The sequence below is a fragment of the Corylus avellana genome, chromosome 3, assembly GCF_965113065.1.
Source record: "Corylus avellana chromosome 3, dhCorAvel1.hap1.2, whole genome shotgun sequence".
Classification (NCBI taxonomy): Eukaryota; Viridiplantae; Streptophyta; class Magnoliopsida; order Fagales; family Betulaceae; genus Corylus; species Corylus avellana.
In genome coordinates this window covers 12,497,963-12,522,882 of record NC_142492.1, presented here as the reverse complement: position 1 = coordinate 12,522,882, position 24,920 = coordinate 12,497,963, and the positions used below count along the sequence as shown (strand labels likewise).

General features: G+C 37.6%; 2 protein-coding genes across 3 annotated transcripts; one reads left to right on the top strand and one right to left on the bottom strand.

Annotated features, from left to right (window-relative positions):
• Positions 1-5,804: 5,804 nt before the first annotated feature.
• On the top strand, positions 5,805-18,598 carry TOPP7 (Calcineurin-like metallo-phosphoesterase superfamily protein). Of its 2 annotated transcripts, none has more exons than XM_059586534.2 (4): positions 5,805-6,396; positions 15,991-16,550; positions 17,197-17,361; positions 18,146-18,598. In XM_059586534.2, exons 1-4 carry the CDS (start codon positions 6,219-6,221, stop codon positions 18,158-18,160), a joined length of 918 nt encoding a protein of 305 aa, XP_059442517.1. In that variant the 5' UTR covers positions 5,805-6,218; the 3' UTR covers positions 18,161-18,598. The 2 variants fall into 2 exon arrangements, with proteins under 2 accessions (XP_059442517.1, XP_059442516.1); XM_059586533.2 differs by having other exon boundaries at positions 17,197-17,409.
• A 5,264-nt stretch (positions 18,599-23,862) lies between these two features.
• On the bottom strand, positions 23,863-24,716 carry LOC148586806 (zinc finger BED domain-containing protein RICESLEEPER 1-like). Its single transcript, XM_088514345.1, has 2 exons — positions 23,994-24,716; positions 23,863-23,898 (listed from the first exon to the last, which is right to left on the bottom strand). Exons 1-2 carry the CDS (start codon positions 24,714-24,716, stop codon positions 23,863-23,865), a joined length of 759 nt encoding a protein of 252 aa, XP_088370471.1.
• Between the last annotated feature and the right edge of the window lie 204 nt (positions 24,717-24,920).

Sequence of the window (24,920 nt, the reverse complement as noted above, 5' to 3'; positions counted from 1 at the left end):
GGTAGGGATCCAATATGATGCAGGACTGTGGGGTAGCGTGGATCTGGCGCATGATATGGCTCATGAAACTCACGCTCAACGAGAGTGATTGGCGCGTGGTAGACTTTTTGGAACCCATTTCTTCAAAGATTTTTCGAATTTTAGCAATAAGACCGCTACAATTTCCGTCACGTACAAAAATAACCGCAACAAGCGTTTGTTGTATTGTTGAAACAAAAAAGAAACATCTAAAAGAACGCTCAAACGAGAAAAAAAGAAAAGAAAAAAAAAAGAATTATACGGACGGGAAACATAGACTTAAAAGAGGCACTAGAAAAACGGTGGCTCTAATACCATGTTGAAAAAGACAACAAAAAGATAATTGTAGAGAAGAAATTTGTATTTCTAATGTATATTCAATTGTACAATAGAATGACCTATTTATAGTTGAATAAGGCCCTAAAAGAAAGAAAATACAATAATTACAAAAATCACAGAAAATCAATATATATACATATACACAATAATAAATACAGTAGCAAATGTTGCCATAATATATGAAGAATATTTTCATAATATATTGAGAATATTACGGGAATATTTTTTGTCACATAAATATTATGAAAATGCAATATTAAAAAGAAAAAAAACTTCATTGTGCGATATCGGCGCTTGCAATTTTGATTTCACCTTGTTGGTTCTTGCAAGTTTGGCTCTCTTTAGAAGCCAAGGTATATGGATGTGTCACTGTGATATTACAAGCTCTTTTTGAATTGGTGACTTGCCTTTTGGTTTCTTTTAAAACCAAGGCACGTGAGACTTGAGGTTTGGGTTTTTTTCAACCCAAGGTAGCGTGACTTCTTAAGGAATTGATTCTTCAATTCCACTAACAATTCATTCAGCTGAAGCTTTGCAATAACCACAACGTCCAACCGCAATCCTCTCCAAATAAAGTGATTTACTCAGTTGCTTCAATATGGGGAGATCCAAGAAAAAAAACCACTACTTACATGAATTTTTCTGTGACCCAACATCCCTGTAACACCTCACCCCAATGACACACAATATTATTTACTTTTGGCTCCCCCAAATTAAACTTTCCAGGAGGTCACTTATCCTAGTACTACTCTCGTGGAAGCACGCTTAACTGCGTTGTTTTGATGGGATCATGACCATTATGGCTTTAAAACATGTTGTTGTCATGAATAGTGTAAGAATACATACAAACACATCATCATCTCTATACTTAGGCCCTGTGGAACGTCATAATCACCCCCTCTTAGAATTCAGCGTCCCCGCTGGCGACCCTCATAGGATTAGCCCATTCTTGGCATCCTAACGAGTGCCCGCTAATGACTTTCATGGGCTTGTGCACGCTTCCATAATCTCAAGTTGGATAATGGCTTTAATACCATTTGTAATAACCTAGGGAAAAACACTAGCAACATCTGTGCTATTACCCAAAATGATAAGTCAACTTAGAGCTTCCCTATAACTCATTATAAAGCCCAGTTTCACCTAGTAACTAGGCAATGTGAGATTTAACATTCATGATTATCTTTATAAACCACTCACTCTATGTGGCCTTCTTCTCATCTTTCCAATATGGGACCGAGGTGTTACAAACTCCCTCTCTTAAATTCTTGACGTCCCCGTCAGGACCACGTCATGCAGTGCTGCTGTACCACATGACTTGGCGTTACTAGGTGGCTCTAATACCACTTGTAACGACTTAAGAAAAATTGCTAGTCATATCTGTGCTATTACTCCAAAATGACTAATCTTTTTAGAGTAATAGCGTAGATGTGGCTAGCGCTTTTCCCTTGGTTGTTGCAGTTCCGTTACGAAACAATTTTTGCACCATCAGCAACAAGAAGAGATGGAAGACCGAGTGACCCAGGTAAAACAATTCATGCAATCTTTATTTAAAGGTCAGGATCAAATATTGACCCGATTAGAAGAAACTCTTTGAGGAGCTGTCCATCCAAAAGAAGTTTATACTTGAAGAAGGCAAGACCTTGTAAGGGAAAAAATCGTGAGATTCAGTGAGAAAACTCTCACGTCAACACTAGAGAACAACCACAACCCTTCACTCACCGACATGTCAAACTTGATTTTCCTAGACTCAATGGAGAAGAAGACCTAACCGTTTGGTTTTGTTGAGTTGAACATAGCTTCTTTTCACCTAGAAGGAGAAGCACAATTGTGATACCAAATTTTACTATGGGAAATGTGAGAGATAACTTGTGCAGAATTTAAATGGGGCTTATTTGTTCGCTTTAGGCCAAATCAGTTCTATGATCCATTTGGAGAATTGACAAAATTGCATCAAGAAGAGATTATTAAGGATTTCCAAGCCAAATTTGAATCCTTACTCTCCAAAATAGGTACATTATCTCCAGTTCAACATGTAAGTTGTTTTGTTAGCGGGTTGGAGGAATCTCTAAAGGCGGAAGCACTAGCAAGAAAGCCAAATAATCTCTCATCATCCATTGGTTTGGCAAGCGTATATGAAGCTAGGAAAAAAAGCCATAAGGAGGATGACCCCATGTGACTTATGGCAACCTCATAATAACCATCTCCAACCACGACCAGCTTTGCCAATAAAGAAATTAACTGCCGAGGAACTACAAGAGAGGCAAGAAAATGGGCTTTGTTTCAAGTGCAACGATAAATACAGCCTGGGTGATCGAGGCAAACATCCCCTTATGATAGATGCATGTTTGAGGGAAGATGATGATGGAGATGAAGAGGGCAAAGAACACATCTCATTTGCTGCATCCACCATAGTGGCAATTCTTCTGTATGCCTGATAACTTCTCTGTCATTAGTCTATGGTTTGTTCCCAAAAAAAGAACCATAAGAAAACAAAATACCGATCTGAAACCAATTTTATTATTCTCAAGGATTTGTGAAAACAAAACCTAAGAAAATGACTAAAACTTCACCCCAAAATTCGCTGCTGAAAGAAGATCTAGAGAGAAGAAAATCTTATTTAAAAATAATGAAAAATACATTAACAACAGAAAACAACAAAAACCCAACACATCCTCACTCGTTCCACGCACCATCGTCGGTCAGCCACACTCCCCCACCATCAACTATTTGCAGAAGGACAACTAGATCTCGAATCGGGGGCAGTTGATCTACACAATCCCTTCAAAATCAACCTAAAAAATCGTGTATAGGTGCACCCTCACGTTCCTCTTCAGTAGGTGGAATCCCCTTTTATGCACTTTTGCCGGACGTCCCACGCTGCCATCGAGCTACCAGTTTCGAAGGAATCCACCAAATCCAAGATAGGTGGCGGGCAATCTACCGGTCTGCTGTAGAACACATCCTGAGGACCATTGACACGCGCATTCCAGTCGATCTACAGTGGAGGCGGGAAATGGAGGGGGAATGATGGAAAGGGGGGGGGGGGGGATGTCTCTAGGATTTGACGGCCAGTTATGGCCATAATCTCAAACACAAAGCCTGAAAAAAAGTAAAGGGAATTTTTTGTTCAATCAAATAATAAATTTAGTAATTTAATTAATACTATAGCATTCATTCTCACGTGTGTGCTTAAACTCCCCTTCAACAAATGAAGCTCAACGTATAAAATATTTAACTAAAATGAGGTGAATTATGGAGTACTCTGATACCATATTAAATTATAGGGGGAAATTCACTTTACTCCCTTAAAGTTTTAGGAGTTTTTCAATTCGAATCCAATGTTTAAAAATTGACAATGTACCCTCCTAATATTTCAAAAATTTTCAATTCAGACCATCCGTTACTAATTTTCGTCTAATTAGGCGAAAATCATCCCACGTGCGTCTCACGTGAGATTTTGATGCCCTCTATTCCAATTTTGCCCTCATTAAAAACTTATAAAATTACGTAATTACCCTCATTAAAACCTATGAAATTGAGGGTAATTACATAATTTCATAAGTTTTAATGAGGAAAAAATTGGAATAGAGGCCATCAAAATCTCACGTGAGACACACGTGGGATGATTTCCGTTCAATTGGACAGAAATTAGTAACAGAGGGTCTGAATTAAAATTTTTTGAAACATTAGGGGGGTACGTTGCCAATTTTTAAATATTGAGATTCTAATTGAAAAACCCTTGAAACTTGAGGGGGGTAAAGTGAATTTAACCCTAAATTATAGTTCCTTTCAAAAGTTAAGCTTATAGGAAATGGTAAATTTAATAATTTAAGTAATATTCTTATATTTTTTTAGTGGGTTCATATTTAAAAAATTTTATGTTTTGAATTATTTGTTAATAATTTTTTTAAATGTAAACTTTTAGGCTTTGTTGGTTTGGACGTAAAATGTTTTTCGTTGGAAAGTATTTTCTGCTAAATTGGCCGGTGACCTCCGACGGTAGACCAAAACGGCCGCGACTTCTGACGAACCCCAATGGTTTATTCTGGCAAACTTCAACCATTGATAGTGGTTTTCAATGACCTCTGATGACAGATTATGACACCTTTGTCGATGGCCAACAACAAATTCTAGCTAACTCCAAAGGTGGCAACTATTTAGTGCAAGCTCCGATGGTGGCCGATGGTTGATTTCATCAAACTCTTGATGAACTCTGATAATAATGAAAAATGAATTGCAAGAGAGTGCGTGAGAGAAGTTCAAACTTAAAAAATGATTTATGATTTAAAAAAAGAAAATGATTTTACAAAATTTTAAATTTTTTTATCAATAAAAATATTTTTAGTTTGATTATGACTTTTTGATGGTAAATATACCCAACTATAAGAACAACGTACTTTATTTTAAAAATAGGAAATTAAAAACATTATTACAAAAAAAAAAAAAAAAAAGTCCTTTCCTCTTGGTTTTGAATTTTTTTTTTTTTTTTTGAAAGGAGGAAAGGACTTGAAAAGCGAAAGAGAAAAAGCGAGCGCATATCAAATGGCTGTACTTCAAAGTTCATTATCAAAGTTCACATTAGGAATCTTTCGTGTAGCTTGATTTGATTACCCTGTGACTTTTGTATGGTGATAGACTTTTTATTTTATTTTACTTTTGGTGAGAGTGATAGACTTTTGCTAGCCACTACTCAATACTCGTGATTTCCGCATCTTTTCTAAAATCTGCTTTCCGGAACCAACGAGCGTGGGAGGAAGTACTGTAGAGATTTCGGCCACTCATTCCGACATGAGATATAAAAATTAAAATTAACTAAATATAATAGCTTACGTGAATTAATTTTAAATTTTTTGTATTGAAAAAAAAATAAAAAATTTGTTTTTCAGTAATTTTTTATTTAAATAGTAATAAAAATGAATAATGTGATATAAAACATTGAAAAAAAGAAAATATTTTGATGTTGATTTTTTTTTTTTTAAAAAAAGTGACTTAAATAGTTTGCAAGTTATGTGCATCTTACATATTTGATATTTCATGACTATTTATTTTTTTATTTTATGAAATTGATCTATTTAAGCAGTTCTCACCTATAAATTGATAGGATCATTTTCGTACATATTACCTAAATTGCTGATAATTTTAATAGTAAATTACTTAAAAACACGAAAGCAATTCCGTCAGCAAATTACCTATAAAATTATTAACTAAAAAATTGAAAAGCAAAAAAAAGTGCATTTTCTTTAATAAAGTATATATTAAAAAAAGCATATATTTCTAATATGTTGTTAAATAAATAAATATGAACTTCTTAATCTGCTACATACTAATAACACGTGGCATTTTTTAAAAGATGGAAAACTTCGTCCCAGTCCATTTTCAGATATGTCCAGAGCGTCATGAATCATGGTTGCAAAGGAAGTTAAATCAGTTCGCCAGGACCCAACCCACGGTCGCACGTGTGAGGGCCAAGACTTTGAAGTTTCAGATTAGGTTTCCACGTACACATTTCTAGGGCTTTAGATTCTTGACCCGAGTCCCCCATAACAGTTACATGCTCTTTTAACTCCGTCAAGCGGGAAACGGCGGCCAACCTCCGTTGACCCAAGCCCAAACAAAAGCCTCGGCGGTAGCCGGAATCGTTATCGTTTTCGCCGTTAGATTTAACGTGAAAGGGTTTTTTAGAATTATTCTCTCTCCTTTCGCTTTAACATAAAGCCCGTTTCGCCGTCGCAGTCGGATCTTTCTCACCGACCCGTTGGGCTCAGAGAGAGATACAAAGTTAGGGGTTTGGTTTTGTGGTTCCGTTTGGGCGTTTCTCTTTTGCTCTTTGTGAGGTTGAGTCTTTCCGAGACGGGTTTTTTATGGAGGCGGCTTTGCTTGACGATGTAATACGACGGCTGACGGCGGCGAAGGTCGGCCGAACGACGAAGCAGGTGCATCTGACTGAGGCGGAAATCCGGCAGCTCTGCGTTGTGTCCAAGGAGATCTTTCTCAGCCAGCCTAACCTTCTCGAGCTCGAAGCTCCGATGAAGATTTGTGGTAAATATTGAGAAGTAGTATTTTGAACAGTTTTTCTTGTTCGTTTTTTTTTTTTTTTAAATATCGTTTCTGTGCTTGTTTGTGATGGAGTTCTCTGAGTTTCGAGTCAGTGAATGGTTGCTTAATGGTTTTTTGTTGGATTTGAACATGTTTGAGGGCAAATATAAATGAGTTTATGATGGAATTGATCAGTCACTATTTGTGAGGGGGTATTAGGGTTAAAAATTTGGTTTCTTGAAAGGCTGAATATGTTTGGTAGTAGACACATTAGGTTACCAAAGAAAGAGTCTTTGTAAAGGGGCATGTGCTAATTTTATTTAGTTCGTTGTGGAGATACTGAATAAGAACATTCACTAGGGAATCATAGAGGCGTGGGCTTTATTATTGGAGGTTGTTAAAACGTTTTATGTGAGTGAATAATGTTTTTTGTTGGCGATGATGAATGTAATGTGTAAGATTGATATAAAGAGATAGTACTCGATACTGGTTACTAGTTGGCAAGTTGAGTGCCACATGTAGAATTGGTACAATTTTCAAGTGTTGTCTTTGTACCTATAACTAGTCTGTATGGGCCTTGCAACCACCAGATTTGACTATTTGATTTGCATCGATCGATCAAAGTTTTAGTTCATATGTCTAGTTGGCATATCATTTTGGGAAGGATAAGAGATTAAAGAAGAGATGCGAATACACAATTAAAAATTTTCTTATAAGAAAGGAAATGTTGAAGACAAAGATTTAAGGATTTGTGTGCCCTATAAAGTGGAAAATGGAGAATACCTTGTTTGCGCGATTTGTATCTTTTTATTTTATTATGCGGCTGTCAGCATCCACCTTCTGACGTCATAAATATATTTCAAAATACCTTTTTTGGAACCACCAAAAGGGGTTGGCTTGGTGGAGAGGAGCATATGCGTTTGAGTCTCCATGGGCACAATGCTAAGGAAACGAGACTCATGTTAGTGCAGGATTAAATGGTAACAAAGAAACTTCACGCACAAAAAAGAAAATGAGTCTCACAGTTGCCTAGTCATGACAACAATAGTCACACTGATGTTATTTTGGACAGACGAATCACATCTCACAATGGGGAAAAAAAAAAAAAAACACAAAACACAAAACTTCTCTTATTTATTGTAAAATGATAACATCACTTTATAAAAGAGCATTATTGTTCTACTAGGTCTCTAGCCCTAGCTAACTTCCTAGAAGGATAAAAGATCAACATAATAGAGCACATCTATCCATTGTAGCCTAAAGAATAGGGATTATTTAGATAGCTGATACTTTAAAGGAAAACTAGTAGTGCCGTTAAGTCTGCGTAGGCTGTGCATAAAACAAGGCATTTATTGCTAATATGACACCTTGTCAATTCTCCCATGCCAGAAAAAGGCTCGCCTTTGTTGAGTTCATGGCAATGTACCACTCATATAAGTCGGGGTTAAGGAGTTCAATTTCTTCAGTCTGGAGCTAGGTGCAATTAGACATGGGACAATGTTTCCACTTAGCAAAGAATTTCTAGTAGCTACCACGCCAAGTAGAGACGATCTGAGCATTCAAAATATCTTAAATCTCCTTGCAAGGTTTCCCGCTTGATGGTAGTTTAACAGCTGATTTTGGAGAAGAGGCTTCTGTAATTGGCCGTGATATGCAGTCAAGTATTTAACATTAATGATGGGTCTAAGTTGCACGTCAGTGGGTAAATCCAACAGATCCACATTGGTGCCTAGTCATCGCAGAACTTGGAATGGTCCTGCGTTGCCAGAATGCATTTTTTGCTAGGTTCCCCGAGGAAAACAGTTAGGCTTGCACACACTTGGAATTCCACATGTCGTTGATGAGCATCAACAGTCGTCTTGTACTGCGCATTGCTGGTTGCAACTCGATGTTGTATATCAGCATGAATGTCTTGGATGTGTCTTTCAAAATACTACATCGCGCAGGCAATGGGAGAGGAACCCAATTAATGGGCTGCCATCCAACACAACTTCAAAGGGAGTACGTCTTATGGATCGATGTGCTAAACTGTTGTATGCAAACTCGGCTTGTTGGAGGATAAGGTCCCATGTAGAAATGTTGTTTTGGAATCTGTTTGTGGATGGAACATGCTAGAATATTTTATTTTTGTACCCAACTTTGCCTATAATGTTTTCTAGAATTAACTGACAAACTTGACATCCTGGTCATAGATGATAGTCTTCGGCATCCCATGTAAGCACACGACTCCTTTAACAAAAGGATTGGCCACCCATGAAGTGTTGAAGGTCTTGGTATGTGACGTAGCGGAAGACTAAGGTAACTAATCAATAAGCAGCGTCTTTGATTCTGCAAGGAGAAGTGTCTTCGTCTTCTACCCAAAAAGATAAAAACATGCCTGGACGCTAAAAGAAAGATAAAACTCCGCAGAGTATTTGAGAGAGAATTTTCTGATTTTATAATAATTTAATGGATTGAGTTTTACAAAATAAGCAAGCCTATTTATAGAAGAGAAATACTTGTAGAGAAAGTAAACCTACTTCTAGTAGAGAAAGTAAATCTAATCCTAGTGGAGAAAGTAAATCTAATCCTAGTAGGAAAGTAAACATAATCCTAGTAGGGAAAGTAAACATAATCCTAATTAGAAAATGATTATAAAATAAATAAATAAAAACTTTTTTTTTTCTTTAGTGGGGACCACATGTCCTGCATCAGTCTCCCCTTCTTGAAAAGAACTCGTCCTCGAGTTAAGTTTTGAATCCTTTGGTGGAAAATATTCAAAAATGTCTGCCACGTTGAATGTTGAGGATTTCGCCATTTCTTCTGGAAGATTGATGACATATGCATTATCGTTAATACTTTTTAGTACCTTGTATGGACCATACTTCTTATTCCTTAGCTTTCCAAACGTACCAGTCGGCAGTTGCCCCTTGCATAAATACACCATCACAAGATCTCATTCTCGAAAAATCTTCGATCGCTGACCCTTGTCTGTTGTCGTCTTGTACTTAGCATAAGATTCTTCTAGATGCTAACGAACTCTCTCTTCGGTAACTTTCACCCGTTTTGCTAAATGCTCCGTTGCCACACTTGCTCCCGGTAACTTAGGTAAAGCTGCAAGATCTATTGCAAGTCTCGGAGTTCTCCCATAGACGACTTTGAATGGTGCCTTCCCAGTAGATCGATTCACCATGTTGTTGTAGGCAAACTCAGCCTGAGCTAAAGCTAGGTCCCACTGCTTCGGTTTGTCACTTGCAATACATCGAAGTAAATTACCTAGAGTTTGATTAGCAACTTCTGTTTGCCCGTCCGTCCGCGGATGGCTCGTGCTACTGAAGTTCAATGCTGTGTCGAACTGCCTCCATAATGTTCGCCAAAAGTGAGACAAGAACTTGGTGTCTCGGTCAGAAGTGATAGACTTTGGGACTCCATGCAATCGAACCACCTCTTGGGAGAATAGATTGGCCACTTGAACAGCATCAGATGTTTTCTTGCAAGCAACAAAGTGAGCCATTTTGGAAAATCTATCCACAATTACCATTATAGAATCTGCTCCTCTTTGGGTTCTCGGGAGACCCATTACAAAATCCATGGATACATCTTCCCACGGTGCTTCCGGTATTGGTAGAGGTATGTATAATCCCGTATTTTGGGTTTGCCCCTTGGCAACCTGACAAGTTTGGCATCGTCGGAGGAAATTACCTACTTCTTTCTTCAGTTGCAGCCAGTAATACCGCTCCTCTACCATAGCAATAATCTTGTCTCCTCCTAGATGACCACTCAAACCTCTAGCATGTAATTCTTGGATTATTTGTTCCTGTAAGGAACTCCTCGGAATGCACAACAACGTTTCCAGGATTCACCAAAATCTTCATCTTCCTCATATAACTCCTTTAGGCACTCGAATCCAGTCACTTCAGCTTTCATGGTGATCAGTAGGGTAGCTCGGCGGCTCAAAGCGTCAGCTACACGATTCAATTTTCCCGACTTATGATTAAGAGAAAAAGTGAATCGTTGGATGTAAGAAACCTACTGAGCATGCATCTGATTTAGATTCTTTTGATTATTGATGAACTTTAATGCTTGATGGTCGGTATAGAGGACAAACTCTCATTGGATCTGGTAGTGCTCCCACACCTTGAGGGCTCTCAAGACAACATAAAGCTCCAACTCATATGTTGACCACTTCTGTCTTGCTTCTTCGAGCTTTTCACTAAAAAATTCTACAGACTTCCCTTCTTGAGATAACACAGCTCCTATCCCGACGATTGATGCATCACACTCAACTTCAAACGACTTGTCAAAGTCGGGTAAGGCAAGTGTAGGTACTGTGCATAGCTTTTCTTTGATGATTGAGAAACTTCGCTCGGCTTCGTCACCCCAATTGAATTTTCCTTTCTTCATACACTCGGTGATTGGTGCTATAATACTGCTAAAATTCCGAACGAACCTTCTATAGAAAGTTGCTAACCGATGGAAACTATCTTACTTTTCCCACTGACTTGGGGGTGGGCCATTCTCGGATTGCTCTCACCTTCTCTTCATCCACTCGGATTCCATCAGCACCGACTACAAATCCGAGGAAGAGTAACTGATCCATCATGAAACTACACTTCTTTAAGTTGATAAACAACTTATTTTCACGGAGGACCTCCAACACTTTCCTCACGTGATCCATGTGATCCATCGGGTTGCGACTATAGATAAGAATATAATCAAAATAGGCAACGGCAAATTTTCCGATAAAAGGTTTCAGTACCTGATTTGTGAGTCGCATGAAAGTGCTTGGTGCATTTGAAAGACCAAAAGGCATCACCATCCACTCGTAAAGCCCCTCTTTAGCCTTGAACACAGTTTTCCATTCATCTCCTGGTCGTATACGGATTTGGTGATATCCACTCCTCAAGTCAATCTTCGAAAAAATCTTAGCCCCAGATAGCATATCAAACATGTCATTTGGGGAATAGGAAACCGATACTTGACCGCGATCTTGTTTATTGCCTGGCTATCCATACACATTCACCAACTCTCATCTTTCTTCGGTACAAGTAGGGCCGGTACTGCGCATGGACTCGTACTCTCTCGCAAGTGTCCCTTCCGAATTAACCCTTCTACCTGCTCTTGCAAAATAGCATTCTCCTTTGGGCTCATTCGATAATGTGGCAAGTTCGAGAGACTTGCTCTCGGCACTAAGTCGATATAGCACTGGATATCTCTCATGGGCGGTAGTCCTTCGGGCATCTCTTCAGGCATGATGTCTTGGAATTCTTCTAACATCGGTCGCATTATCTCGGGAACTTCTTGTGAGACGGAGCTCGGGGTTCCCTCGGTCACCAATGCTATGATGTCTTGAGCCTCCTTAACTTCTTCTATAAATTTTGATCTAGTGGATAGGAGGACCAGCTTACCCTTGGAATGAGTAGAATTTTTGACTTCTTGTAAGGGTCGAAATGTTATCTTCCGAGCATCACAAAAGATAGTGTAGACGTTAGCTCTTCCCTGCTACTGGGCATCCACGTCAAACTGCCAGGGCCTTCCCAGGATTAAGTGGCATGCGTCCATCTCCACTACATCACACAAAATAGAATCCGAGTAATGCTTACCGATCGAAAATTTGAAACGACATCTCTTGATTACTAGTGTCTCGGTTCCCCGCTTGATCTATCCGATCTTGTATGGGGCTGGGTGCTTCTCAGTTTTCAAACCCAACTTCGAAACCATCTCCTTTTGATCTATATTCTCCTTGCTACCACCATCAATAATCACATCACATACCCTCTGATTGACTCTGCAGTGAGTACGAAAAATCTTGTGTCTTTGAGATTGATCCTCTTGCCTCAGGGTCAAGAGTAAATGTTGAATTACTAAGGATCGGGAAAGTGGGATTCCGTCGTCAGCGTCAGCCAACTCCTCTTTCTCATACTCGGGTGTATCATCATCTCCATTCTCGACTTCTTCTGGTTCGGGTTCGATCAAGTTTACCATCTGCCTCCGAGGACATTGATGTGACCTATGTCCCTATTGGTTGCATTTGAAACACTTGTCTGAACGGGGCCGTGCATACGGATCGTTGGCTGGTTGTCTTGGGATGTTTGAACTGTTGCTAGTTCCTTTTCCCGTGGAAGTCTCTGGTTGACTTGGTGTGACTGTCGAGACTAGAGGTTGTTTTCCCCAACCCTGTGTTGGTCTCGTCGAATCGCTCTGGTTTGGCTCCCAGGTTGGTGCTCTAGGCCTCTCCAGTTGCTTCTCCGCTCGGGTTGCCAAACTAACTGCCTCATTCAAAGTAAACATAGGATGCATAGAAACCTTATCTTGTATTGCCACACGCAGTCCACCAATAAACCTTGCAACTTGTTGATCCTCTATCTCCATGAGATCATTCCGGGTAGATAGGCGATAGAAATCATCGACATACGCCTGGATGGTTCGACCTCCTTGCCGACACTCTTGGTATTGTTGGAATAGCCGTTGCTCAAAGTCCGGTGGTAAAAACCGTGCTTTGAGTAGCCGCTTCATCTTCAACCATGAAGTTACAGGTCCCTTCCCTTGTCGGGCTTGGGAAATCTGTAATTTTTCCCACCAAGCAGAAGCTCCTCCCTTGAACTTGTATGCCACTAATTTCACCTTGCGATCCTCGCGAATACTCATATAATCAAAGAACCTCTCTACCTCCATCACCCAATCTAAGAAATCTTCAATTTGAAGATGCTCGTTGAATGATGGGAGATCAATCTTCATTCGGTATTCGTGGGATTCCTCCCTACCGTGATCTTGACGTCTGGGTTGCTCTCCATAAGCATCCCGGTAGCCGGTGCCTTCATAGACATTCCCCATATGGCTAGCTCCACGGAGCTCGTAACCTTTGAAGCCTGCGCCGCCACGACCGGCGCCCCTACGTCCTTCACCCTGCCGATCTACTCCAACGTTCTGTTCGAACAATCCTTCAGTGAAGTCTTCATCATCACTAAGATCTTCATATACCAGTGGTCGGTTTATGGGTGCAGGTCGTTGGTGAGGAATAGGCCTCACTCGGATCCCATCGTCATCATGGGCAAGATTGTCCCTATGATTACGAATAGGACCCATGTGCATGCGCTCCACCATCTCTCGCAACTAGCGTAACTCCTGCTGCGTTGTCTACTGGAACTTTTAAAATTCGACTCTCAAAAGAGCCTCCTTGTCACGAGTGGCGTCGTTAAGGGGATTGTAACCGTTGCGCTGATTGGTCATGATCAGGATAAAGCCTGCTCTGATACCAACTGACGTAGCGGAAGACTAAGGTAACTAATCAAAGAGTAGCGTCTTTGATTCTGCAAGGAGAAACATCTTTGTTTTCTACCTAAAAAGATAAAAACAAGTCCGCAGGCTAAAAGAAAGATAAAACTCCGCAAAGTATTTGAGAGAGAATTATCTGATTTTATAATAATTCAATGGATTGAGTTTGACAAAATAAGCAAGCCTATTTATAGAAGAGAAATACTTGTAGAGAAAGTAAACCTACTTCTAGTAGAGAAAATAAATGTAATCCTAGTAGAGAAAGTAAATCTAATCCTAGTAGAAAAGTAAACATAATCCTAATAGGAAAATGATTATAAAATAAATAAATAAAAACTATTTTTTTTTTCTTTAGTGGGGTCCGCATGTCCTTCATTAGTATGCAATATTGATATGAGGCATTTTTGAAAATCAATCGACTATCACAAATATGGAGTTGTTACCTCGTATGGTCTTAGGCAGACCAATGATGAAGTCCATGCTCAAATTTTCCCAAAGAGCATGTAGAACTGGTAGAGGAGTGTACAACCCCAAATTCTACTTATTTCCCTTGGCCAATTGGCACATGCGACGCTGCTTGATAATGCGAGCAACATCTCGCATAAGGGTCAGCTAGAAGAACCTGTCCTCCATTAGTGCGATGTTTTTGTCACAGCCGGAGTGTCCTGCCAGCCCTCCCCCCACATGTAGGTCTTAGACATATAGTGCAATTTTATAATTGGTTGTATTCTGAACAGTTTAGTTGGTGACCAAAGTTGGGTGGTCTCTCATTCCATTGATGAGGATGAGAGTAATTGGTTGGAAAGAGAATTCAAGGAGAAAGAAGTATGCCAGGTATGAGGGAGATGGATGGTGACAAGGCTTTGGGGCTGGATGGTTTCTCCATGCTTTTTCCCAGAAGTGTTGGTAGGTACTAAAAGGGAAAATTATGGCTGTTTGATTGCTAATGAATGTTTAGATAGCTGGATTAGATGTGGGGAACCAGGAGTGTTACATAAATTGGATTCGGAAAAGGCTTATGGTCATGTAAATTGGGAATTCTTGCTTTATTTGTTGCAGAGATGTGGATTTTGGGAGAAATGGAGGGATTGGATAGCATTGTATTTCTACAGTGCAGTTCTCCATCCATCCTTATTAATGCATCACGTTCCGGTTTCTTTAGTAGTTATCGTGGGTTGAGACAAAAGGATCTGTTATCGCCGGTATTGTTTGTGGTGGTGACGGAGGCATTGAGTAGGATGATGTTTTCTACAGTAGATAGGGGACTTTTGTCTGGATTTTTAGTGGGGTCGAGAAACAATGAAGCGTTATAGTGTCTCATTTACTATTTGCTGATGATACTTTGATATTCTGTGATGCAACTTCTGAACAATTACGACATTTGCGGTGTATTTTCTTGTGTTTTGAAGCTGTTTTGAGATTAAAGATTTTTTTTTTGATAAGTAATGAAAAAATAAGACGCCCCTAAGTATACAGGCCGTATACACAGGGAGCTCCAATTTTATGGGACTTGTTGTTTTATACTATCTGTTGTTGTTTTTAACATATTTCTGTGGGTAACATACTACACATTTGTGTGATGCCTTCTAGGACTATATTCAAGTCCAAGCAGGTTAAGCCAGGTGTTGATGAAGCTTCTGTCTGGCCTTATTAATAATGGAACTTGAATTTTAGGTTTATCCGACTTTTTGTGGTTGGTGAGTCCAGCTCTAAGTTTGGTTGTTTTTGGATATATGTATTTGTGTCATGATTCATCCATCTCAATGATCATTTATGGATGGTATTTAGTCTGTCATGCTCACCTCTTCAAGATGCTCAGCTTTCTTCACGCCCTTTGCTCAAGTGGTAAGAGAGTGGGTCTTGGTTGGTTTTTGGCTCGATATGTGCTCAGCAAAAGGGGGGGAAAAATCGAAAAAAAAAAAGAAAGAAAGAAAGAAAAGAGAGGTTTGCTAATAAGGGGTGACATGTAGCATATCTTACCACTTGAGCAAAGGGCGTGAAGAAAGCTGAGCATCTTGAAGAGGTGAGCATGACAGACTAAATACCATCCATAAATGATCATTGAGATGGATGAATATATATATATGTGTACCTTATTCTACCACACACAACAAACCCAATCCCAGTCACCCAAGCACAGACAAAGATGTGATTATTTTCAGGGTAGGGAATGGAGTTGCGAAGTAATGCTAGTACCTTTGGATGTTTCATCGATTAGATAGGTCCAAATTGCCTCTTTGCTTAACATGATTGTCTGTGAGCTGTTTGTAGGCAATTTATATATGGAAATGCGTTGGTGAATATTTAGGGTTTTAACGTTCTGTTTCCCAAATTGCTTTGCAGGAGATGTTCATGGTCAGTTTTCAGATCTTTTACGGTTGTTCGAGTATGGTGGATACCCACCTGAAGCAAATTATTTATTTCTAGGTGACTATGTTGATCGTGGTAAGCAGAGCATAGAGACGATATGCCTTCTCCTTGCATACAAGATCAAATACAAAGAGAACTTCTTTCTTCTCAGGGGCAACCATGAATCTGCATCCATCAATCGAATATATGGGTTCTATGATGAGTGCAAGAGGAGGTTTAGTGTTCGTGTTTGGAAGATATTTACCGACTGCTTTAACTGTCTGCCAGTTGCTGCTCTTATAGAGGGGAAGATCCTTTGCATGCATGGTGGATTGTCTCCTGATTTGAAAAACTTAGATCAGATAAGGAATATTGCTCGCCCTGTTGATGTACCAGAACAGGGCCTTCTCTGTGATCTGTTGTGGGCTGATCCTGATAAAGATGTGGAAGGCTGGGGAGAGAATGACCGGGGTGTCTCATATACATTTGGGGCTGACAAGGTTGCTGAGTTCCTTCAGAAACATGATCTTGACCTCATCTGCCGAGCTCATCAGGTAATTCAACATTTTAGTCAATTTTTGACTGACTTGGACGTGCATGCACATGAGCATACAGGCTTTCTACAAATCATCCACATCATCCTCATGTTCACTGTGACATAAATGTGTCTGGTGATATGGACACGGACATGCTTACTGAAAATGTAACAAAGGATGCCATTCTTAGGTTGGACTGAATGGTGAAAGAGGCTTCGAATTGCCACCATGGGGTTATAGGTTGAGTTGGGTTGTTGACATATGATTATGGTTGTACTGAAATAATTTTAACTGATATTTGCATGCAAATTACATGTGTAAGTGAAGATGTAATAAGAGATATAGATGAAGGTAGTTACAATTTAAGACTGTGTTTGTTGGGAGTGGGGACATGAACTAAGTTACCCAGTTAACAGTTGTGTTTACTTAGGTTACTTCTTTTTGTTTGTTGGGTGTACAAGCTTGTGACAATATTTTCTTTTTGCCTGTAATATGGTAGCTTACCGTACCATACTTACAGGGTAGGCTGGTTTTTGCAGACTCTAGGCTGTGTCTGAAACAAGAATCTTTTATTTGCAAATTGCTTAATGCCTGAAAATATTTCTGCTACTAGGATATCTTTTCTCCTGTTTGCATCACCTGTTTGCCGTTTTTGGATGATCAGGTTGTGGAAGATGGATATGAGTTTTTTGCAAAGCGGCAGCTGGTAACCATATTTTCAGCACCGAATTACTGTGGCGAGTTTGACAATGCTGGTGCAATGATGAGCGTGGATGATACCTTGACGTGTTCCTTCCAGATTCTCAAATCTTCTGAGAAGAAAGGAAAGGTTGGATTTGGCAACATGATGTTGAGACCTGGCACTCCACCTCATAAGGTGAAGAAGCCCTAGGAAGGATTTAAAAAAAAAAAATGAAGCCATAAAAGCTCTAGATTCATAAACAGTAAGGAAAAGAAACAAAGACTCAGTTGCTATACAACTGATAAATTGACCTCTCCAGACTATTACATCCTCTACTCTTAAGTTTGTATGCTTGGTAGGCTATCATGGCTATTAATCTTCATATTAGTGATAGTTTGATAGCCATGATGATTAAGTTGTAGTAGAAGTGTCTCATCCATTTAGGTTATTCATCCTCGAATATCTACACAGATTAGTTGGCTCCAAATGGATAGTCTAAGCCAATGCTGTTGGCTTTTAAGGTGTGAATTAACCGTTTGAAACAATGTTCAAGTGGTAGAGATAATTTCATTCTTCTGAATTACTGGGCAATGACTGCCCAAAGGGGGGCAGCCCCATTGTTTAGATAGGGTGTTCTTTTTGCACATATTAGTGCCATACATGTAATGAACTTGTACCTCAGGCCTTCATAAATTTGTGGCGATGTTTTTTCCTTCCATTCCTTCCTTACAACCGTTTTCCGAATCCGTCAAAAAGTATACTTGCCCTCTTTTCCTATGTGTGTAGCACAGTTTGATCATTTGCTAAATAGGGCCAGATGGTGGAATGATAAACCTGTAGCCTTTGAGTCCTGTTGATTGTTTTGAAGTGCGCTTTCTGTTCAGTTCTGTGAAGCTTAATGAATTTTAACCTGCTTCCTTGATTTTTTCAGGGTGGGAAGGGTTAATTGGTTTGCTCGAGCGCCAGTTAATCCAAAGAGCAAAAAATAGGGTAATACCCTTCTCCATCTCAAAGCTGTTCTCTGCTGAACCATTTTATACTGCATGGCCTGTTTCAATCAGTACTTTTCTGGCACTAGAGGAGCAATGTGAAAACACAAAGTAATTCCAACACACTGTCAAAAGAGCTGAGAAACCCTTTGCAGCTGCAACTTGGGGAGTTCTTTATTCGTAAAATAGGAAGTATGACTTCATGATGTTGAAATTTACCTGCAATTTTTTTTTTTTGGCAGTACTTAACGTGTTCTGTTTGTGCAATTGGGGTTAAGGTCTCAATATGAGATATAATGCTTTCTTGCTAGCTCGTCACTGCATGATTGCATTATTAATCCTGTGATTCCTATCCACCATTTTGAATGGTTTATATATTACCTTTCTTGAATTTATTTCCTCTGATCATAATTAGATGTATTTCCTTTCACATATATGTGATGCAATCAAGAAGTTGCTGCATTGCTTCTTAACATGTTAAAAAATTTGATTACGGGGTTGTCCGTTGATTCTGATAATGATTGTTCAAGAGGCTCAAAGATTTGATCCGTTCAATCGAATCTGACCAAAACTGATCAAAATTGGTTGGTGTCCTCCCAAGTTAGTTTGGCTTTTTGGAAGAAATTGTATGCTTCAGTAGGGTGGTCGGTCAAGGATTGGTTTAGTATGTGTAATTCTAGAAGAAAGACATTTGTCTCTTTTTATCCCTGGCAAGGTAATGCGGCTTTTTGATTTAATAGTAATTTTGAAAGTCACATAACTTTTGAAGGGACAAAAAGAGAAACAAAAGTCTTTTTTAGCATTACAGGTTTAATATAGTCAGCTTTTCAGTCACCTGACATTTTTTCCATGTGTAAATGTTGTCATTTAAAAATTTTAAATGATGACATCTTGTCCTCAGTAAGATGCAAGAAAAAAAAAATTCTTGATTAAGAAATGACTTTCTCTAATTTGAAGTCTAATAGATGCTAAGGATCCTTGTCTTAATATAAACAAACAATTTTGCTTGCGCATTTCATACAAACGGTTAGTTACCCTTTAGATAAAAAAACCTCTTTAGTCTCTCAGCTTCTGCCCTCGTGATCCCACCTGTGTCTACGAAATGGAATGGGTATCACCTTTCTTAGGTGAACGAAGGCATGGCAGAAAATTTCAGGAAAAAACTTATTAAAAGAAAAAAAAAAAAAGAGATTAGTTTTTGACCAATGATCATTTGATGCTTGTTGGTGTCTGTAATACTATTGAGAGGGTACGATAGAGTTTTCTTCTAAATTAGGTTGAAATAACTTCTTCCATAGCCGTGAGATAATGAAGGTCTATTAACCACTTCCTCTATAGCCGCACTGATGATCACGGAGGAATAATTTTTTTTATTTTTTTATTTTTTTGGCTTTTTAATTTTTTTTATTGAAATAATATAATTTTAATTTCATTTTATTATTTATTTAATGAAAAATTTATTGATTTATGAGCATTATAAACACAGATTTTAAATTTATCAAATTGAAAACCACCGTCTTAAACTCGATTAACACTAAATTACCTTAGGATCATGAGATATTTTTCCTAATTTCTTTAAGGAAAGAAATTTCCTATAGATTAGATTCAAGGAATTTTTCCTATGTAATTTTTGAAAGCAACATGTGTTTCTTAGCACATGAGATGCATACCTTTTTTTAATAGCAAACATGTGATTTTCATATATTCTAAGAAACACGCCACTTTTTTAAACTAAATTAGGAAAAAAAAAAAATGCAATCCAATTTCAATGCTGTAGTAAATTGTGTCTTTCATTTAAAGCAATAGTCAAGATTGACCTCTTTGAGATATTGCAAAGATTGGTGCAACTCAATAAATTAAGGACTGAAGTTTTTTCTAATCTATTCTAATAAGTGTCAATTGCTAAGTGTCATATCTCACATGTTTTCTTTAATATTTTTAACAGTCATTTATTGTCATTTTACTAATATAGGAACTTAAACATCTTAACACTTATTATAATAGGTTGAAGAAAATTTCCTCAAATCCAATTTAGAAGAAATTTGTGTCCATAAATTAATAATCATATGAGATATGACACTAATTGGAATGAAGAATTTTATATTTTATATTTTTTTTAACTTACAAAAAGAAAAAAAAAAGTCTGAGAGTCTCTGATATTTCATTAATATGGACGGGATTGCACGTGATGGAAACCGGCCGGGATGAAGCCACCGTTTGGTAAAGCCATTCTTCTCCCCTCAATACTATTTACTTATTTTTTCTAAAAAAATCAACATCAAAACTTTTTTACTTTATATATTATATTATTTAGTTTTTACTAATATTTAAATAAAACAATTACTACAAAATAAAATTTGTTCAGTTTTTCATACAATTTTTTTTTTCCAACTTTTTTTTATACTAAACTTTTTTTTTTTTTTTTTTTTTGGGTAAAGTCCTTTTAACCCCCTCAAACTATCACTCCAATGACAATCTCCCCTCAAACTATCAATTGCGACAATTTACCTCAAAAACTACCAAAATAATGACAATGTACCTCCAAATGCTCATAAAACGACAAAATTACCCCTATATAAATTTCAATAAGACAAAAATATCCCAATAATTTTTTTTTTTTTTTTTTTTAAGAAGAAATTTAATCTAAAAGAAATAGAAAAAATGAAATAAATAAATAAATAAAATGGGGTGTCCATGTAAAGCCCCAAGTTCTAGAAGTAAGCGATTGAGAGCAATTGTAACATATTCTTAATAAAAATATAAATTTCTCCTACCATATGTTCACCACAAAAACATAAAATTACCAGAGTACTGTAAACTCTAATTATAAAATTACAAACACATAATGTGCTAGTATTCAATAATTTCATGAGCAGTAAAGTTACACCATCTACGCTTATCCCATGCCGTCTAATCTATAGAATGAAGTCCCAAACACTTCTACTGCTACTGGTCCTGCTAGTCCATAAAGAAGCGATAGGATTTTTAACAACTAAGAGGCCCACCGGTGCCCATGTCCTCAATACTACGATATATAGAGCAATCTGAAAAAGATGTATAAGGAGAAGGGGTGAGTTCGACAACTCAGTTAGGGCTGTAAAAGAGCCGAGCCGAGTCGAGCTTTGCCAATACTGGGTCGGCTCATTACAGAGGGGAAATAATCGAGCCGGTCTCGAGCTCGAGCCGAGCTACAAAACCAATGCCCGAAATCGGCTCATTGGAAACAACATAGGCTCAGGATCGAGCTTGGGCTCACTAGAATGGGGAATTCGGGCCGAGTCGAGTACTTGAGTGGCTCGACTCGGCCCAAGCTCGAAATGAAGGGTTAATTTCTTTCCAATTTTTTTCGAGCCCGTTTAACGAGCCAGACGAGCCTTAAATGTGTGGCTCGGCCCGTTTAAGGCTCGTTTTTAATGGTCCATTTATCGAGCTCGAGCCTGAGCCCGGTTAAATAGGTCAAACGAGCCTTTAAATGTGTGGTCCAGCCCATTTAAGGCTCGTTTAATGGTTAAAAAAGAAGTAAAAATTCAAATTCAGTGAACAAAAACACAAAATCATCATAGAAATTCAATATAATTGTATGATTGTACCTACATCAGCAAACAGCCATATGACAAACTACAAGCAAATTGGAAATGAACATAATAGAGATTACAAAGCAAATTCTAAATGAACCTTTAATAGAGATTACAAGCTAATTGAAAATGAACCTATAATAGAAATTACAAGCAAATTGAAAATAAACCAAAAACAGGGATTACAAGCTAACACAAAATGAACCTAAAATAGAGATTACAAGGAAACTCAAAATGAACCTATAATAAAGATTACAAGGAAATAAAAATGAACCTATAATAGAGATTACAAGGAAACTGAAAATGAATCAATAATAGAGATTACAAGCAAACTCAAAATGAACCTATAATAGAGATTACAAGCAAACTCAAAATAAACATATAATAAAGATTACAAGCAAATTCAAAATGAACATAAACAGCAAGATTACTTAAAACAAAATACAACACTTTTGGTTCCCAATTGCAGACTTGCAGTTGCCACAAACTGGCTCTTTGAGTCTCTGCATTCAATGATTTAAAATTAGTTACATGATTCACATGAATATGTTAATATAATCAAATTCAGAAAGAGATAAAAGATTATAGACCAATAAGAAAAATACAACAAAATTACACAGCCCTAGTTGCCACATACCCACACACAGTCACTGCATTTAAAGAAAAAAAAATTGTTAGATGTTTTTAACTCCCTTGCATTTTGTCAAGGGAGAATTATTACTTAAGATTATGCAAATGAACATTTTAATGATTGTTCAAAAACCATATCTGCAAAAACAATGGGAGGGCAGTATGAACACAGGTTGATGAATGATATAGGCTAATAATAGGTTACAAGCAAACTCAAAATGAACCTATAATAAAGATTACACAATTAAAACAGGTTGTCCAAATGTCCAATATTCCCAGTTCCAACAAAGCTAGCAAAGGTATAAAAATTAAAACAGGTTATCTAAATGTCCAATATTCCAAGTTCCACCAAAGCTAGCAAAGGTATAGCAATTATTACAGAACATAACATCAAAATCTAATGTTGACATTCAAATTACATATTCAATAAGCAAAGTAAAGCAGTAAACATATTCCCTCACAGAAATGAGAAAACAGCATTCATGGCAAATTTGACAATTCCACTTCCACCAACATTTTCCCCAAACACAAAAACAAAGTTAATAAGGTGAAATTATAAGTAAAAAAGAGCTTAGAAAATGGAAATAAATCAAATAACAGAATCATAAAGAACTTGCATTCAATGATTTAAAACTAGTTACATGAACAAGTTAATATAATCAAATTCATAGAGATAAAAGATTAGACCAATGAGAAATATGCACCTAAATTACACAGCCCTAGTTGCCACAGGGCCACACAGACAGTCACTGCATTCAATGAAAAAAAAAATTGTTAGAAGTTTTTAACTCCCTTGCAACATGTCAAGGGAGAATTATCACTTAAGATTATGCAAAATTGCAAATGAACATTTTAATGATTGTTCAAAAACCAGATCTGCAAAAACAATGGGAGGGCAGAATGAACACAAGTTGATGCATGATATAGGCTAAAAGATTACAAGCAAACTCAAAATGAACCTATAATAAAGATTACACATAAGAAAAACCAGTATATGCAATGTAGATAAACTTGAAAACAACCAAAGGAAATTGGAAAAGTGAACAAAGTAAATTACCTCAATTCTGAATCTCCATGCAGTTATAAGTTATAACTTATAATAAAGCTTAAAACAGGTAATCCAAATGTCCAACATTCCAAGTTCCAACAAAGCCAGCAAAGTATAACAATTAATACAGAACATAACATCAAAATAAAATGTGACATTCAAATTACATATTTAATAAGCAAAGGAAAACAGTAAACAGATTCAGTTTTTTAAGAGAATCCCTCACAGAAAATGAGAAAACAGCATTAACGGCAAATTTGGCAATTCCACTTCCACCATTTTCTACAAACACAAACCACAAAGTTAATAAGGTGAAATTATAAGTAACAAAGAGGTTGAAAAATTGAAATAAGTAAAATAACAGAAATACAGGATCATAACCTCACACAAATGAGAAAAAAAGCATTCACGGCACATTTGGCAATTCCACTTCCACCATTTTCTACAAACACAAACACAAAGTTAATAAGGTGAAATTATAAGTAAAAAAGAGCTTGGAAAATGGAAATAAATAAAATAACAGAATCATAAACTTACAGGTATTCGAGATTTTTTTTTAATGCCATGAAGTACTCTACCCCAATCTGAACCACATAGGAGCATCTTAACAGTATCAATTGATAATGATGCTCTATGGGGTTCAATAACTCTACCACCCGCACTGATAGATGATTCTGAAGCAACTGTACTGATTGGAACAGCCAATACATCCCGTGCCATCTTAGATAAGATGCGGTACTTTAAGGCATTGGATTTCCACCATCCCAAAGCGTCAAAGTTTGCATCACTATCTTTACCATTCTCACTATCAGAAATGAATACATCTTCTTTAAGATAAACATCCAAATCTGTTTTTATGGGCCGGATGATGTCATTGCTTCTAACATGTTGCCTAAACCGTGATCTGCCACCAGAAACTTCCTCTGTAATAGAGGCAATTGAAGTAGTAGCAGCACTGACTTCAGCAGCTACTTGTTGTTGAATGATAGATGCATTATGGGCAGCAACATAAACCTTAAACAACTCTTTCAAAGTACTCAACACAGCCTTTATGTTATCACCACGAATATCAAGTGGATAAATGATAGGAAAACAAAACCTAATCAACTTCATTTTGTATCTAGGATCCAACATAGCAGCTAAGGCCATCACCATATTAGATTCACCCCAATACTTATCAAATTTATCACTCATCTTAGCTGACATTAATCTCATATATTCATTCCTATCCGAATCCTTAATATCCACAATTTCTTTCATTCTCCACACCTCAGGGAGAAACAGATTGGATGTAGGGTAGTCACTTCCAGAGACAACATTGGTCACATCATTGAAAATAGCTAAAACTTGGTTCACATTCTCAACCTTATCTCACTGTTCAGGAGTTACAACCCACAGAAAAGCCTGCTCTACTCTATGGTATCTAGGAAACACTTCCTTGAACCTAATTGCAGTCTTCAACAT